The 17,451-nt window shown below is 44.2% G+C and overlaps 2 protein-coding genes across 2 annotated transcripts in view; one reads left to right on the forward strand and one right to left on the reverse strand.

Moving 5' to 3' along the window:
* Positions 1-665: 665 nt before the first annotated feature.
* On the reverse strand, positions 666-5,443 carry LOC141015846 (hydroxycarboxylic acid receptor 2-like). Its single transcript, XM_073490062.1, has 3 exons — positions 5,315-5,443; positions 3,941-4,572; positions 666-3,094 (listed from the first exon to the last, which is right to left on the reverse strand). Exons 2-3 carry the CDS (start codon positions 4,352-4,354, stop codon positions 2,399-2,401), a joined length of 1,110 nt encoding a protein of 369 aa, XP_073346163.1. The 5' UTR covers positions 4,355-4,572; positions 5,315-5,443; the 3' UTR covers positions 666-2,398.
* A 2,848-nt stretch (positions 5,444-8,291) lies between these two features.
* Positions 8,292-17,451, forward strand: part of stxbp4 (syntaxin binding protein 4) — a 37,990-nt gene continuing 28,830 nt past the window's right edge. Inside the window, exons 1-5 of the mRNA XM_073490396.1 lie at positions 8,292-8,347; positions 15,035-15,108; positions 15,295-15,390; positions 16,020-16,089; positions 16,799-16,873. Of these exons, the coding sequence (XP_073346497.1) occupies positions 8,292-8,347; positions 15,035-15,108; positions 15,295-15,390; positions 16,020-16,089; positions 16,799-16,873 (371 nt within the window). The remainder of the gene's footprint in view (positions 8,348-15,034; positions 15,109-15,294; positions 15,391-16,019; positions 16,090-16,798; positions 16,874-17,451) is intronic.

The raw sequence follows: 17,451 nt of genomic DNA on the forward strand, positions 1-17,451 counted from the left end.
GACACTGGCAAGTTCAGTTCAGTCATTTTATAATCACAGATGGGAAACTTCATTTGCAGTCGGGGGCACAAGATAAAAAACACAGAATACAAAAAACAAAAGTACAAAAATGTTTCCTGAACATTGAATATACACACAATAGGACAACAAAACAATCTCTAACGTACTATATCACATGTGCAGATTAAGCAGAGTTATTGCACAAAGGAGTTTTAACTCCTATTGCACTTGAACCGGTGAACTCTGGATCTACGGGCTGAGGGAAGAGTTTCAAACTCAAAGTGAGTTGTAAAGGTTTGACAATGTGTCCATTTTTGTTGAAAAATGCCGTATTCAAAACTAAAGGTGGTCAAACGAAATATTAGAGTGTGTGGCTTTAATTTTGTCCGAGCAGTGTAGATGGAGGACAGACAGACAGTCCACTGTGTGAAGGAATGCAGAAATACTGATCTGACAGAAACTCTCTTCCGACTTCAGGCGTGTACGTTTCCAAACACAACAACCAATGTCAACATCAGACTCTCTCTGCCTAAATTGCACGTTGGAAATGTCCTCTAGCAACACCAAAGCAGCCATTGTGCCATGTGGCACAGCCGTCATGCACGGCTACAGCCTGTCAGGCCTGGACTAAAATGAGGACTCAGATGCAGAGGATATCACATACGAGCACACTTTATTGATTTCAGATCCTTCTTTGAAGAGTGACAAACAATTGGGCTATGAAAAACCCCCTTAATAAACTAAGGCCTGGCAAGATAACTCACGGAAGATAAACTTCCTAATAAGGGAAATCTCCAATAAAAGGGAGAAACAAAAAACACCTAGAATCAGGGAAGACGCTAAAACATAAATTGCTCCCGAAGGAGGAAAACCAAAACTACTGCTCAACAGGACAAAAGAAAAGGCTCACCTAAACAGGAGGCTCTACAACTATCTAATACTATTTAAACACAAAATTGCTCCAAAAGGGAGGAAAGAGAACAGTTTACAAAGTAACACAAAATCGACGCTAAGCTAGAAAACCTTAACAAACGAAAAATCACTCTCAAAGGAGGAAACAGAAAACAACTTACGTGGCGTAGCAAAACTCTTGGCAAAACTTACTATGACTGTGGTAAAGGGCTCGGGTGCACGGACCAGGACGAAACACTTTGGCACAAGACAAAGGGGAGACGCAGACTATAAGCACATGAGGGTAATGGGGAACAGGTGGAAACAATCAGGGATCAGGTGAGACAATCAGACCGGTGACACATGAGGAAGGGCAAGTGACCTGAAACGAGAGGACAGTTAGGTTTCAAAATAAAACAGGAAGTTACGAGACAAAAACCCAAAACAAGACAAACCTCACCGCGTGACACAGCCCTTATACAGTGCTGGTTACACCTCAAAGTGTTTTTACTCCCCAATAATACAGGAAAATAATCTTTATTTATGTTTAGAATAATCATGCATTCATTTGTTTTTTTACATAAGGATCATTCTCATTATAATGATCATAATGCACACTGACAAACATATTTACAGAAGACAGTAAAAACAAGGTGAACAACTCACCGTGTGATCATAGTGAAGGTTTTTTAAACTACACATGTCATTCTAACACAATTTAGTGAAAAACCCAGCTCCAAATAAAACGTCAGCCTGATTCACACTTTTCTTTTCTTCTCTTTGCCGACTTGAAACGTCACAATAATCAGACTGAATAGACTGCGTGCACATTAAAGCTGTGTATCAGTACACACTTTCTCTCCCTCTGTAGATTTTTAAACATTCAGAAATCTGCTTTAAAAGCGGCGTAAGTTTATTTTTCATGTGTCTGCACGGTTCATACACAAGTGTGAGACACAGAAGAGCCTGATCAGCTGATGTAGTTAATGATCTGTCCACTAGATGGAGCACATTACATATCACAATCTACAGTGAACTCATGAGCAGAGTTCAGAAGGTGAACAACAGAACAGAGGACAGATAAAGCAAGAAGCTCAGTTCTGATCACAATTTGACATCCAGGCTTCTCTGTGATCGAAGAATCTGAAGATGCTGCTCGTTGTTTTTTCTCTGTGAGTCCGACCTCGTTTTACCTTTGAAACAGCAGCAGTAGGAGAAGAAGGAGTAGTAGTAGAGTTTCATATATATATATACAAAATATTACAGGATGAATGTTGTGTAAATGCCCTTCATGGAGACACACAGGAGCTTAGTAACATTACTGACAATATGTGCGATACAGTAAAAGTGTTGATTTCTCAGAACTTCACATTGGAGCATCTTAGAAGCAAATCAAGAGTTTAAGAGGATTAATAAATAAGTACAATCAGAATTTTTTAGGATGTTAGATCAGAAAAAGAGTTTTTCTCAGCGCTGCTCGGTCCAGTCGTTACCAAGGCAGAGCTCATTACATGGCTTGACTCCCTCTGTCAGCCCTCAAGGATTTGAGTTCCTGCTGGGTGGTCGACTGACTTCCTGACGAAGAAGCCGTGTTCTCGCCGTCACCTTTGTCCTGCCTGCAGCGGAGGGCGCGGGGCAGCGAGCTGCAGAGGGCCTTCCTGAACATCGAGCTGGAGAAGACGTAGATGATGGGGTCGAGGGCAGAGTTCAGGAAGTTCAGCCCCAAAGACACGATGGTGAGCTGGGTAAACGTGTAGAAGGAGGTGCAGTCCCACGGGCGGTACGAGCGGATGACCCACACCCCGATGGTTGTCACCGTGGTGGGTAAAAAGCACACCATGAACACCACCACAATGGCGGCACACACTCGCATCGCCTTTCGCACCTTGTCTGGTTTCCCTATCTGCCGCCCCTTTAGGAAGCTGGAGATCCGGATGGAGCAGAACATCAGCATGGCCAGCGGGATGATGAACTCCAGGACCGTCAGGATCCGGTGCATGCTGACCAGGATGATGATGGCCCGCGACGCCTCTTTGTACGACGTGAAGAAGAAACACTGGGTGGTGTTGTGGCCGCGGCCCTTGATGTGGCTGTAAGCCAGCATGGGAACCCGAGGGCTGATCACCAGCATCCACACAAACACTGATATGAAGGCTGCCTGCCTCTTGTTCATACGGTTGAAGCGGTGGTGAGGATGAACCACCTGGAGCAAGACGACAGTCAGGATGCATCATTTTACATCATTTAGGGCAAAAACATGTCAGAAAGCTGATGTTATACTGTCGTTTCCTCAAGGCAACCGTGACACCGTTCATTTAAATTAGCAAAGATAAATGAGTGTCAGTTACGCACCGGATCTACTGAGCTCAGACTCCACAATCAAAATTACATTTCAACGTGAATGTCCTTTTTTCAGAACTTGTATTTCTTTGGGTCTATTTGTTTCCACTTGTACCGTTGTTAATAGTAGTCGCTGCACATTTAATCCATTTATCCAATACTTTTATTTACTTTATTAATTTCACTCTAAATGGCAACATTTACATTTTCAACTGGATGTCTCGTAATTTCCTTCGAGCTTCTTGTCATCAGCCCCACACTCCGGTCAAACCGCCACTCCAGAAAGACTTCGACCATCACATCAGTAAACCGGTTCAGTCCTGATTCTTTCAATGAAGAAACGTTTCAAAAATCAGATCACTACCATCCACCTCTGACTAAGAACATATCATTCACACGTTCATCTTCTCTCGTCTTGATTTCTGTAAGTCACTTGTCTTAATCAAACTGCCCTGGCTCGAGTTCAGCTTGTACTGAAGGTGACTGCTCTTTTGCACCCAGACTCTGGAGCGGTGTTCCTCCTCCCATCAGATCAGCTGAGTCTGTGGACCGTTTGTTAAAAACACACTTGTATAGGTTGTCGTTCCCATGCTCGTGAGGCTTTGTACGTTGCATGACTTTGTGCTTAATATAAATAAAGTTTAATCAATGTGCGAAAGTGTCAAAGTTACCGAACTATCATAATATAATGTTCAACTCATTTGCTCACCTTAAAGTAGCGGTAAATTGCCACCACAGTCATGAGTGCGATGCTGGCCGAGCGGTTGGAAAACATCAGGAAGAGGTTGATCCGGCACAAGCCATCACCAAACACCCAGTAGCCCCTGAGCAAGGCATCGATCCTCAGCGGCAGACTCACCAGAGCCAGGAAGTCAGCGATGACCAGGTTAAAGAGGAACAGGTTGTTGGGGTTCCAGGCCTTCAGTTTGAAGCAGAAGATCCACAGGGCAACTACGTTTCCCAGCAGCCCCAGTATGACATCAATGGTCAGGACCGGAGGCAGGATCACGCCCTCCAGTTGAATACCGACTGGTGGGCAGCCGCCGCCTCTTCCGCCGCCGGGGATCGGGGTCGTCAGGTTTGAAATTGTGGTTGTGAAGTTTCCATTTTGTTCTGACAACATTTTGGCGATTTAATTTGTGCTCGTACCTTTTATTTTAGTGAAATAGATGAATCAGTGTGGTGGTGAAATTTGGGAATATGGTAAAAAAAAAACAGAAATATATATATATTTTTAGGTTGGGGGGAGGGGGGGGGGTTATGACCACACTGAGTAAAGTTTTGTGATTCAGGAAATTTACCACTTCCTCTTTCACCTTCCTGTTTTCTGTAGAATGAAATCTGTGTTAAAGAAAAACCAAACAAAGTGTTTGTACATGAAGTTTCACTTCTCCACAGCAGCGCACAACAACGCAAGTCTAATGCACCAACACCTAATATCTGTCATCTATTAGGATCAAAAACAGTTCATCAGGAAAATGGATTTTAAGTGAAGTGGTTTGTTTTGATGCTATATTCTCTGTTTTCATTTTAAAGTGCAGTGCTCCGCCTGGACGTCTGTTTCCAGTCAAATAAATGAATTTGCTGAATTCAACCATCCTGACAAATCTATCATTAAAATGCTTTAATCACAAATAAACTTGAAAATATCACACAGCAGATAATCTTACAAATCACAGGTAACAGTCAAACATAAGAACATAACATTTCCTATCAATTATCCGTCCATTTAACCACCATCGAGTTTTATTATATCAGTAATATTAATATTAATGACGTTAGCTGCTAACTATACAGATTAGCCTAACATTCAGCTAAAATGAGAAAAAGACGTCTGTAGGCTAACACAAGCTAGCTGCTAATGTTAGCCAAGATGAAGGCTAACGTTTCATTTTCCATAGTTAGCAACATTAGCAAACAATTCAAGAAATGACTTTCTGCAAACACCAGCCGAACAAATGCTGTTTATTAAGAAGGAAGTTTATTAAATGCATTTTACATTAAACACACACACACACACACACACGTTAAATAAGACTTTGTATATTTACCACAGTGAACTGAAATAACATCCAGAACTCACCAGTCAAGAGTTTCCTTCAGGGACCGTTGGAGGAGAGTGCGGAGGGCTGACTGATGTCTGTCTCTGTATTTACGTCCCTGACAGGAGGACGTTCCTCATCGATCCTGTCGTCAAGCTGTTACCACACTTGTTCTAGTACAGGCAGTGAAAACATGTCGTATGTAAGAGCAGAAACCCTGAGTGACGCACATTACTCAAGACCTTTCAGCAGGGTCCTATTTTTAGAAGTTGATATTCGACATTTCAGGATCAGAATCAACAATCAACAATCAATACAGCACTGTGAATAATTATCAATGACTTTCTTAGGTCAAGAAACTGTTTTCTTCCTCGTTCAAAAAAACAGTGCTGCACTATGTTAGCTGCTTATTTAAGCCATGAAAAGATAAAATAATTGAGTGACATTAACTGCCAACTTTAGCCATAATAATGTCTAATATTCATGTAAAAAGTAACTCATCAGTACTGGAATCTCAAACCTTCATCTCAAGTGTAAAATATCAGCTGACGTGATGGTCGGCCCTCCGGACCGAGGCTTCAGTGAACTTCCCCCCAGAAAACAGCCTCCCTGTCCGGGAGTGAGAGTCAGACGGGGTCCTCTGTTTACTGATGGTGATGATGTGATGACGTCATTTAGAGCAAACAACTTTGTCACTATTTGTCACTTTCCAGGATGCATTGTGGGTCAGGACCTCAATCACAACACTGTAAAACAGCTGCCACGTGGTTATAAACAGTCTGCAGAGACGTTTTTAGATTTACACACAGATCTCAGCGTAATGACGTGAACCGTCACGCCTCTTTAGGCTCCACATTGCCGGCGTGCTGTATGACATGACACTTACTCACACTTAGTATTGTTGGCATGCCTCCTCTCTTATAACTCCACCATCTGAGTGTGTTACCTGTAACGTCAGCTCACCCCGTGTGGAGGAGCAGTCTGTGTACCTGCATGGAAGCAAGGTGTTGTGCTGCTGCAGACGGGGACAGCAGCGAGACATATTTTAGCCACCTGGAGCGGCTTTATGCCGGCGCTGCTTGGTTCAATGTGAACAGACAAAGGCGGCGCAGAGACGAGCATTCGTTGCAGCATGATTACCGTTGTTGCCGCTGTGTGTGACACATCGTGACATCTTCATATGAGCTGGTGATGAACTAACTCTGAATTACAACATGTCACAATAATATGACTCCATATTCTCTGTTTTTAAACTGGCAACGTTTTTGCTTCTGCTTTTCATTGTGAAGAAGATACCGAGAGCACAAAAGAAGCGAGTCTGTCACAGCAGGATCAAAAGTCTCTCTTCATTCACCTTCATCAGTTTTTCTGAAACAAGACGATGTATTTTTGTCGCTAACCCTGATGTCAGCTGAAGTTACCCTGGGTCCCCTCTGAGGGATTTTTGGAATTAGATTTTGGATTATTGCAGAAAATAATCTAAAGTTTATGATACTGGCAGCGTTTCCTCACAGATGAACTCCACTTTATGATTTTTGAAGCGTAAATGAAATGTGTAGCAGTAAAAAGCTGATGTTAGGCTGTAAACAGACGACATCACGGTCACATGACTGAGACGTCTCCACCACTGAGCGTTTGTTTGGCTGTTTTCACTTTCTGGTGCAAAAATCAACTTCCACATTGACCCAACAAAACATGTCGGCACTGAACGTTTCTTCAAACCACAGATGTGTTTGAAACACTTTCCTTTAGTTCACTTTTCAGTTGCATGTTGTAACAGCGCGCAGCTTCACACTTGTGTTGAAATGTCGGCCTTCTCTCTCGTATCGTATTCGTTGTCTATTGCCAGTTTAAAGAGAAAGTTCGGGTCAGTGTAGTACCTGAACAGGAGCAAAGTGTTGTGCTGCTGGAGTCGGGGCCATGTAGCAAGATGTATTTCAGCCTCGTGAAAGAGGGGCCAGCTAAAAGTAATGTATCCCTTTAAGTGTAAGCTTTATTTTGAACATTTTGAGCGCTGTCGCTTGTATAAACCGCAGGAAGTCCGACCCAAGCAGCTGATCTGCAGCATAACACAGTGCACAGCGGCGATTATCCTGACAACAATGTAAAGAACAAAAGATGTTAAAAATATCACGTGCATTTCATCTTTTAGATGGCTGAAATACGTCTTGCAGCGTCCACAGCACTACGAGCTGAGACCCAAACAGTAACGGATCAGAACTCTTCTTTCATCTGATGCATTAAAATGCTCCTGGATCGTTCCTGCTACGGATCCTCATGACCTCCTTTCTCTGTCCTCTTCCCTTTCCCTTCCTTCCTTCCTTCCTTCCTTCCTTCCCATCTGTCCTTTAATCTCACAAACATTTTGCATCGATGACTCATAATCTATTGTGTTCTCAGTCGGATGAAATTTGAATTTCAATCTACGTGAGCTGAATTCAGCCGTCTGCTCGCTCGGTTACTTTCAGCCAGCGTCGGCTGCAGATTTCTTCCCTGTGTGAAATGTTTACAGGTAATTTATCTCTCCGAATGTGTTTCTGCGACTCCACAGAGGCGACATCTGAAGACGTCTAAGCTCCTTCCAGTGTTTTTTTAACTTTAATACTCTAATCTTTCCGCTGAAGAAAGGACACGTCTTCAGCAAATGTTGCCTTTCTAGTTTAAAGTTTCATCTCCTGTAAGGCTTGTGTGCACATGTGCTTATGTTGTGTGTCTTTGCACGTGCTTATGTTGTGTGTGTGTGTGTGTGTGTGTGTGTGTGTGACGGACGGGTATCAGCATGGATTAGTGAGTAAAGGTAAGCGTGTGTCTCTCCCTGTCTAGGCGGATTTCCATCCCTCTCCTCTTCTCCGGTCACACACCGACCTCGTTTGAACCGCCGCCGTCGTCTCATCTCATCCCGTCTCCTCCTCCGAACCACCCGCTGCTGCCTCATGGCGCCGTAACACTTTGCGTTGAGAGTGTGTGTGTGTGTTTGTGATTGGTTGGTTCTTTTTTTTTGTCTCGGACCGTCGTGCGATGCCGTTACTCCCTCAGGACGCCGAGCGTTTCGATGGACTATCTCTACTCTACTGGTAAGCCAATTCCCCCTGTGCTCCTCCCTCCTTCTTCCCTCCTTCCTTCCTTCCTTCCTTCCTTGCCTCCTTTTCTATAACCTGGCTCTTGAGGTGGTTTACAGCCTTTGTTTTTCTGCCTCGTCCTCGATCTTCGGCTGCAGTGGTTCATGTAGGTCACGGACTTCAGAGGTGAAACAGGTCTGCAGCCTGTTCACCGACGGATGCCTCTGACTTTAAGTCCGCCTGCATGTCAGAGCTGTTTTAAAGGAAGATACCAACATTTTTAATAACAACAGTTCATTCAGTCCAGTTCAGGTAGCTGTTTGCATTTTTTACCATTTCTGTTTCAGAGGGACTTTCTGTGCTGGAGTTACTCTTCTTCTTCTTCTTCTTCTTAAAGATTAATGTCATGAGATAAATGTGGATGCCGTCAGGTAAAAATCTTGTATCTCCAAGTTTTCTAACATCTTAGTAACCACGTCTCATCGATCGTTTCACTGCCATCATCGTAAACCAGCGTCAGTTCAACAGCTTTCTATTGTAGACTGCAATTATTCACCATTTTGTACAATAATTGATTCATAAATCGGTTTAAAAATAATTTATAGACGCAGTGAAAACTACTTCCAGCAGGAGTGGGTGAGACTAATTCTATCACGATACTTCAGGGAAAATTGCGATAGCGATATTTATGATCTATTTAAAAAACTGAACGATGCTTCATCAGTGATCGCAGGCAGCAGTTGCATTAGGTGCGTTGACAGTTTCCATCCTTTTCCAATGAGTTTCTGCCTAATTCGTAGTGTGTGTATCTGTTACCACAAGGTGGCAGCAGCAGCATCATATCTTTGCCAAACAATATGTAACCGCTTCAGTAATTGCCATCCATCGCTTGCTCTGAGTGCAACCTGCTCGGCCGAGTCACGACTTGTTCACCTCACCAGCAGGTGTGAGCTCCTCCTGACAGTCTCCGCAGTCTGTTCGTACTCGATAGTGCAACGAGTCTGTCGTGTTCCACATTATTGTGCCGACTCTGTTGGAGGTCTGACCTCCTGTAGCCAAAAACACCCCAACATGATGGAACTGGCTCCCTGTTTAGGTACGAGATGCTCGTCGGAGGCTGACACGCCATGTTTGTGCTCGTACTGTTGTGGAAACGAGTCAACGCGTTTATAACAACATATCATATCAATATCGTAACAACAATATGATAACGTCACGTTGGAGATGGACCCAAATGCATGTGAAGGCAGACAGGGGGCGCAATGGAGGAGGTTTATTTCTCAGTGATGGCAAGACGAGGAAACATCGGTGAAACTCAACGGCGGGATCATTAAAACAAAGCAGATGACTCGATGACGACTTAGCACGACATAAATAAAGAAGGGGGCGAGCTGCAGGTGTGGAGGGAAAGCAGACTGGTGAAGAAAACAGGATACAGGTGCAACATACACCACAAAAACCTAGAAAACACACGTACAAATAATGTGACGGCACCGTGACAGATACGGCGCAGCCTGAACTTTCAGCATTACTGTCGAGGAGCATGTGATCAGGTGAACCTGAGGCAGAGGAAGCTCTGACATCTTTTACTTCATCGGTGATACCAAAGTGTAAAAATACTCTTTTACACCGACAAGTCCTGCTTTTTAAATATTATTATATTTGACTGGATTAAAATGAGTGACGCCCACTGCAGCCTGAGGGTGGAGATGACTCTCGCTGCTTCACGTACTGCTGCTATGAATTATATTGTCATTTATTAGTGGGTTTGTATTTTGTATTATTTTAATGTAGTGAATCTGTGAAGTATTTGGCCGACAGCTGTCAGGATTGTGGAGAAAAAAAGGAAACTAAGTGACACAAACTGGAAATACACAAGGAAAGTACAAGTACCACTTCCTGACAGTGGATATCAGCCATGACACAATATATATGTTCATTCTGGAACATGTTGATCCACTTTTGTCTTTATTATTACCTCATATGGAGCGACGGCAGGATGTGCACAGAGACATGAAAGTAAACCGGCTTTAGCTGTGAGATGACTCCAGAATCAGCTCACTGACGATTGATCTTTTCTCATCCGATCACCGGGTGATCCCGTCTGAACTGTAGCTGCAGCAGCGTCTGTTCGCCTCACGACATGACCGCTGATAATCTGTCAGCATATGGATCTGTCTGCACCAGCAGAACATCTGCTGCGCCACACCGCGGGGAGTCTCCTCGGTTTGTTTTCCTCCCTTGTTTTTGGGCTTCTTGTTTTAATTTGACGCTCGAGCAGACGGGAGGGAAAGCAAACAGACAGGAGGAGATTAAAAAATGAAAACACCCAACAATGCTCTCAGAGAGGCAGGTCGTCATGGTCTCTTCACTGAAACACAACACAAAATTACAAACATGGGATCGTTTAACGGAAGGTTTGTGTGTTTGAGTCTGAGGAAACTTGTTTATGAGTCGACATTAGTGAAGATTATTTATTATTATTATTTATTATTTTTTATTTATCTACTCTTCCCAAGGTCAAGAATGGACTCGTGCTTTCTTCAGACGACATGATATCAGCTCGATAACAGTCGGCTGTCGAGTTTCTCTGCAAGAATTTATGACTCTATAATCGACCCGATCATCAGAATAAATGTCAGCAAGGTAAACTTTACATTTCTGCATTGAGCAAATGTATGTTTACAAAGATTGAATTCTCAGTTTTATGTTGTGATGGCACTGTGCTTCTACTCTGGTCCGGTTTAGGCACGAAATCCACTTGGTCTAAGAAAACATTGTGTTTCAGCTTAAAACACCTGGTTCTGGTTCTGTCGGCTGGAAAATGTCATGATGTGTGATGTTGAGACGCAGTCTTGAACAGTGGTTTCTGGCCTGGCAGCGGTCACACCTCCACACTGCCACAGAGGTGTAATAGAGACAATGTTTGGATCTTCATCAGGTCAAACTGTTTGACGATGATGAATAAACTGCGGCCATATTTATACTCCCTGCACACCGGCAGGCGGACGAGCTCAACGATGGCCGGTGTGGTTCATCGTCCGAACTGACCTGAGTAACTTTTAAACTACTTGATGATCAGCGGAGTGCATCTCTGGACTGTTCTTCTTTCACCTCTTCCAGACAATTATTGTGGTTTTCTCGTCGCTTCTCAAGTAGTTTGTTTAGTCTCAGAGCTTTCTTCAGTTTCAGCCAACAACTGCAAACATGTAGCAGCTAAACAGACGGACGTGATGCCTTCAGGAGCTGGTGGAGACCTAAAGCGGTGCTAAAAGGGTGAACGGACCTACATTCATCACTCCACATCAATGATCATGTTGCTCCTAAAAACTTATTGCAGGTTTAAACATCTTTATATTCAAACTTTCTTTTATTTCCAAATTCAGATTAGCTCGTCGATCCTGATTGGCTCCCCTGCATATGCAAACAAGAGTGGTCCAATCAGGTCATTTTGCAGCATTTGAAGTAAAGCCACTTGGACTCAAGTATGCAAACATATTACAAAAAACAGAAGGTAGAATATCTGTAAAATAACTGTCTTCTGCCATGAACATTTATCTGAATACACCAGTGATGATTTAACATTTTTACAACGTCTTTCTATCTAAATAACATGAAAAAAACTAAAGTAAAACATTCCTCTAATCTCTGCTCTCTTATTGTCGGATCTTTACGTTTGTTTCAGTGTTTTAATCTTTGAGCATCCGGTCGCTTTGATTTCTGAATCAACCTACAAAACCTATAAAATAAAGTGTGTTGGTGGGAGGAGGACGCCCGTGTTGGTTCGTGGTGACCTGGTGTCTCTGCGGAGGTGTTTCTGTGTGTCCCCCTGGCAGCCGGCCTGTGTGTGATGTTAATCACTTGTGGCAGGTAATGCAGATTATCAGGTATTAAGTGATCAGTTTAATTGCTCCCTCGTGTCACAGCAGTTGGCTTTGGTGCATGTTGTCGGCTGTATGTGGGGCTTGAAGAGCCACTGCAGTCAGATTATTCATGTGCAAACCAACATTTGTTTTGCAGTGCGCTCAGCGCTGGGTTGATAAAAACATGAGGATGGATGGGCATGTTGAGTAAATCTGGTACTGTTCATCTGTCTCGTGTGTTTTTTGCACCGTACACACCAATTTGGCGACACGGCTCATGTGATACAGGGTCACGTACTGTACTTGGTCGTTGGCTGTGTGATAACGGATAGTATTATTTCAAATTAAGCCTCTCCAGAGAGATCAGAGGGACCTCACCTTCACCTTGGACTCTATTCATCCACTTCGCTGTACATTATCCCTTATGTAACACACAGTATATGTGACCTCACAGCTCGCTTTACACGAAAGCGACAAAAGAAAGGTGCCCTCAGATCACTCAGAAAGAAGCTGTGTGGACAAATATCCCATTTTAAAAAGAAAAAATCAATGTGTACGTGTGGACGAGACCTTCACGTGTGGCAGAGCAAACAGTAGACCTGAGAGCTGCAGCACTACGAGTTAGCTGGGTTGTAACAAAAGAGAAGAACCTAAAGCTTGGCACGCCTGTTCCCCAGCAGTGTATATACCGGCCCATCTACTCTGTCAGATCGTCGTGCTACTTAGCGTTCCAGCTTTAATCTGTGTCTGACTGTTTGAATCCCTGCCGGCTGCCTCTCTCTCCCTGATCCCTGACTGGGTAAGTTTACAAGTAGCAGACAAACACAAGTTTTAACTTTCCGCTCTCTGAGTCGTGCTTCTGAGTCCAAACCTGATAATTGTTTCCCATGAAGTCATGAAGTTGATACATGTTGTACTTTATCTACTTAAGCAGGGACTTTGCTGATTCTCAACCAGCTTTGTATCGTTACAATTTTGGGAGAATATGCGAATAAACAATGTTAAAGCTCTCTCCACCTCTGCCTGCACCCAGAGCCCAGCAACAGTCTGTGTCATCTGACCGTCGCGTCAACTGCAGATTGTTGTTGTGCATTTCCAAAGTGTAGTTCAGTCGGATCTTGAGTTGGATCTCTCTCTCTCTCTCTCTCTCTCTCTCTCTCTCTCTCTCTCTCTCTCGGGTAGAGTGAGGGGTGTCTCACCAAACGCCGATCAAACTCAACACCGGGCAAAAACTTTTAGTCTATCAGCAAGTTAAAGAAACATATTTCAGCGTACTGTTTTGCTGCAACAGAGACAGATGCTGAACAGCAAGTGAACTCCGTATTGTCCACTACCAAGCATCAATAACGTAGACACAGAGTCCACTTCCCCTCGTCCCACTGTAGTCCTGTGCTGTGTTTGTCTGTAACACGGTCCACTCGTCAGGTGCAGCAGCTTGATCCGGGATGTTGTGGTGGAGACAGGTCCCTGTAAAAAGATGAAGATGCCTTCCTGTTGAGCTCAGCTGTCTCAAGTCTCAAGTCAAGAAACAAGAGTCAAGTCAAGTGCTACTAGCTTGCTGAGATGTCAAGTCCAGCAGTGAAGTTGCTGCTCGTGGTACCGCTCCTCTAATAACAGTGCAGACTGCAGGGTAGGAGCACTGGTTGCTAATGTAAATAAATTGCAAGCATCCATGCTTTTTTATTTCCATCGGAAAAATGGCAAATTGTGATATCATCAGGATTTCCAGGGTTAGGCAAGAGAAACGACAACTACTGATGACGTGTGAGGGTCTTTAAGGGTTGTCACATTTCATAGGGGGAAGATTTTAACCACTACCCCTCGTAAATCTGTTCTGAGGAGCAAGGGGGCACTCGAAAACAGAAATTGGAAATGTAATTGAGCCCAAATCAAACTAAACCCGGTTCAGACCACAAACCTTGTGCCTCTACAAGTTTTTTTTTATCTCAGGTTGTCTGTTCGGGATGACTCATCACTTTCCATGCCTGGAGCAGGCAGACTTTGGATTGGAGGACTAGGCTGACGATGTACGAGAGGAGGAGGATGTGACCTGATTGGATGCGGTTTGGAAATGACAGTCCTATCAATGACGAGGATTCCTCAGTGAGGCGGCGGACTCCCAGGAGAGAGGCTGAAAGCTCTGTTCAAATATGAGCGATCTGGACCACGAGGATTACTTCATAACACAATTTATACTCTGCGAGGACTGTAACGTAACGCTGGAGGACGGATGGGAATCAAATTCTCCTCAGGGCCCCGAAAAACTCTCGTTCCGGCCCTGCAATGTCAGTCTGTCCATGACAATAGATGCTGTCTCTACAAAAACACTTTGACACACACACACACATACACACACACACATGCACCCACATACAGAAGCATCTAAAACACTCAGTCGGGCTCTGCTCTGACGGTGAGCTGAGCCTCGGGGCAGGACCAGCAGACAGCAGGATCGCGCTAACCACGTCTGAGGAATCTCTTCAGCTCTAATCTGAACCTTCTCACCCACAAATCTCTCTGCACGCACACACACTCGGGAACTGTCGAAGACATAATCACTGCTTTGTAATGTTCCTTTGATTGTTTCTGATCACCGCTTGTGTCTGTTGGGGCTCCCTCACATCCAGGTCAACCGCACGGTTCAGGCGACAGATTTTATTGGTTAGGATGTGACTGGGTGGAGGAGGGAGGAAGGGAGTGGGGAGAAAATGACAAAATCCTGTGATGATTTGATTATTTTGTGCAGCAGAGCACCGAGGAGAGAGAGAGAGCGGGAGAGCGGGAGAGGCTTTGGATGTTGATATGTTTTTGAATCTGTTGTGTTTTTGCTTGTTACCAGGATGATCATGGGCCCGCACGGCATCAACCGAGCCGTACAGAGGCTGGAGTTCAGCGACTGCAAGAAGGGACTCGGTGAGCATCGTCCTCCTGACCTGTCTGACCTCTGAATCACTGTTCATGTGGTCTCTTTAAAACTGCTGCTCAGCAAACAGCTCGTCTATGAGCAAAAGACAGCAGTGTCACAAAAGTATCAACAGATCACTAACCTGTGTGTGTGTGTGTGTGTGTGTGTGTGTGTGTGTGTGTGTGTGTGTGCAGGTGTGAAGATCATCGGAGGTTACCGAGAGCTCACAGGAGAAGAGTTTGGCATCTACATCAAGCGGGTGGTCGGTGGTGGGCTGGCAGCTCAGGACGGTAGGCAGGGTTTTTGGGTCAGACTGAAGAAAGAGACAGTTATTGTCTGTCTGTCTGTCTGTCTGTCTGTCTCTCTGTCTGACTGTCTGTCTCTCTGTCTGACTGTCTGACTGACTGACTGTCTGTCTGTCTGTCTGTCACTCTGTCTGTCTGTCTCTCTGTCTGACTGTCTGACTGACTGACTGTCACTCTGTCTGTCTGTCTGTCTGTCACTCTGTCTGTCTGTCTGTCTGTCTGTCTCTCTGTCTGACTGTCTGACTGTCTGTCTGTCTGACTGACTGTCACTCTGTCTGTCTGTCTGTCTGTCTGTCTGTCACTCTGTCTGTCTGTCTGTCTGTCTGTCTGTCTGACTGACTGACTGACTGACTGACTGTCTGTCTGTCTGACTGACTGTCACTCTGTCTGTCTGTCTGTCTGTCACTCTGTCTGTCTGTCTGTCTGTCTGTCTGTCTGACTGACTGACTGTCTGTCTCTCTGTCTGTCTGACTGACTGACTGTCTCTCTGTCTGTCTGTCTGTCTGTCTGTCTGACTGACTGACTGACTGACTGTCTGTCTGTCTGACTGACTGTCTGTCTGTCTGTCTGACTGTCTGTCTGTCTGTCTGACTGACTGTCACTCTGTGTTCCAGGTCGGCTTAAGTCAGGTGACCTCATTTTGGATGTCAATAACATCAGTCTGATAGGAGTGACCAATGAGAGGTGAGTTTGACGTGTGTTGTGTCTGCAGTTTACTGGTGTGTGCGTGTGTGTGTGTGTGTATGTGTGCGTGTATGTGTGTGTGTGTGTGTGCAGAGGTATTTTAAAGTAGAAAGTATTTAGTCTTTAGCCATGCTAGCAGCCTCTGTGGACGGCTGACTGGCTTGTCCACTTGTACTTTTGGATAAGACACCTTAAAGGTCCAGTGTGCAGGATTTAGGAGGATCTGCTTCTATAATGATGATATTCATCCGTGTAACTATGAATGGTTGTGTTTTGTGCTTTATATCTTATAAGTCTTTCTATCTTCAGAGGGAGCAGCTCCTCGTCCAGAGTCTGACATGTTTCTACAGTAGCCCAGAGTGGACAAACTGAACACTGACTCTAGAGACGGACTTTCCTGTTCTGCACGTTTTTAGTGGCCACACTGTAAAAAATAAAGGAAGAATCTTTTCTCATTAATTTAACGTAAATATACAATAATGTTTTTTACATTTGGAAAAAATTAAACTAAAAACACATCAAACTACTTTTTGTTTTCATTGATTGAGAGACCTCTAGTGGCAGAACATGCACACTGCGCATTTAAGATGGTGAGCAGTGAATATAGTAATCAAACCATTCAGTGAGCCTGTGAACGTTTGTGGGGTTTCGACGATCATTCATTCAGTTTTGATCCGTATGTTGAGATCTCTGTCCTGTTCCCTGACAGGGCGGTGGAGATCTTGAGGACGGCCTCGCTCTCGAATCACATGGCCCTGCTGATCGCCAGAGACGATGAGTCCAGGTGAGAAAAGAGTTAAACCTCACTGTGGTTTAGTCATGTGTGCATTTTGGGTTCGCTGGACTGTTCTCCACGTTGTGTTCTGTAATCTGAGGACACACTTGATGATCAGGGAGCAGTTCAGACTGCAGAACTGTTAACAATTTATTTCAGCAAGATTATCCACAGGCTGTTTTTCTCGGTGTTGTAGTCGCTCTGTTGCTCTGGATTGGATGTCGGCGTTGTGTACTGCAGTGACACAGAAGACACTTTGAAATTCATTACGAGCGATCATAGCATCCGATTTGAATCGTACTTCAAACCAGCTCCAGATGTGGTTTGGATCTGATCGCTATTCTTATAACGTCTTCACAATAAAAGCCCTACATTAATTAGTTATGTAAAAGCTTTTATTATGAAGCAGCATCACAGGAAACGTGTTTTCAGCAGCAGATATTTGAAAGAACAAACAGGACGAGAAAAACTAAAGAGATTCAGTTACAGAAGTACTGAGAGCTGAACACACCGACTGGGTTGGGTCCAGTCGCCTGAAGGCGGGGTGGTGCAGCTCGGCTCTACTCTGGAGCAGTAAAACTGGTGAT

Source organism: Pagrus major, chromosome 20, assembly GCF_040436345.1.
Source record: "Pagrus major chromosome 20, Pma_NU_1.0".
Classification (NCBI taxonomy): Eukaryota; Metazoa; Chordata; class Actinopteri; order Spariformes; family Sparidae; genus Pagrus; species Pagrus major.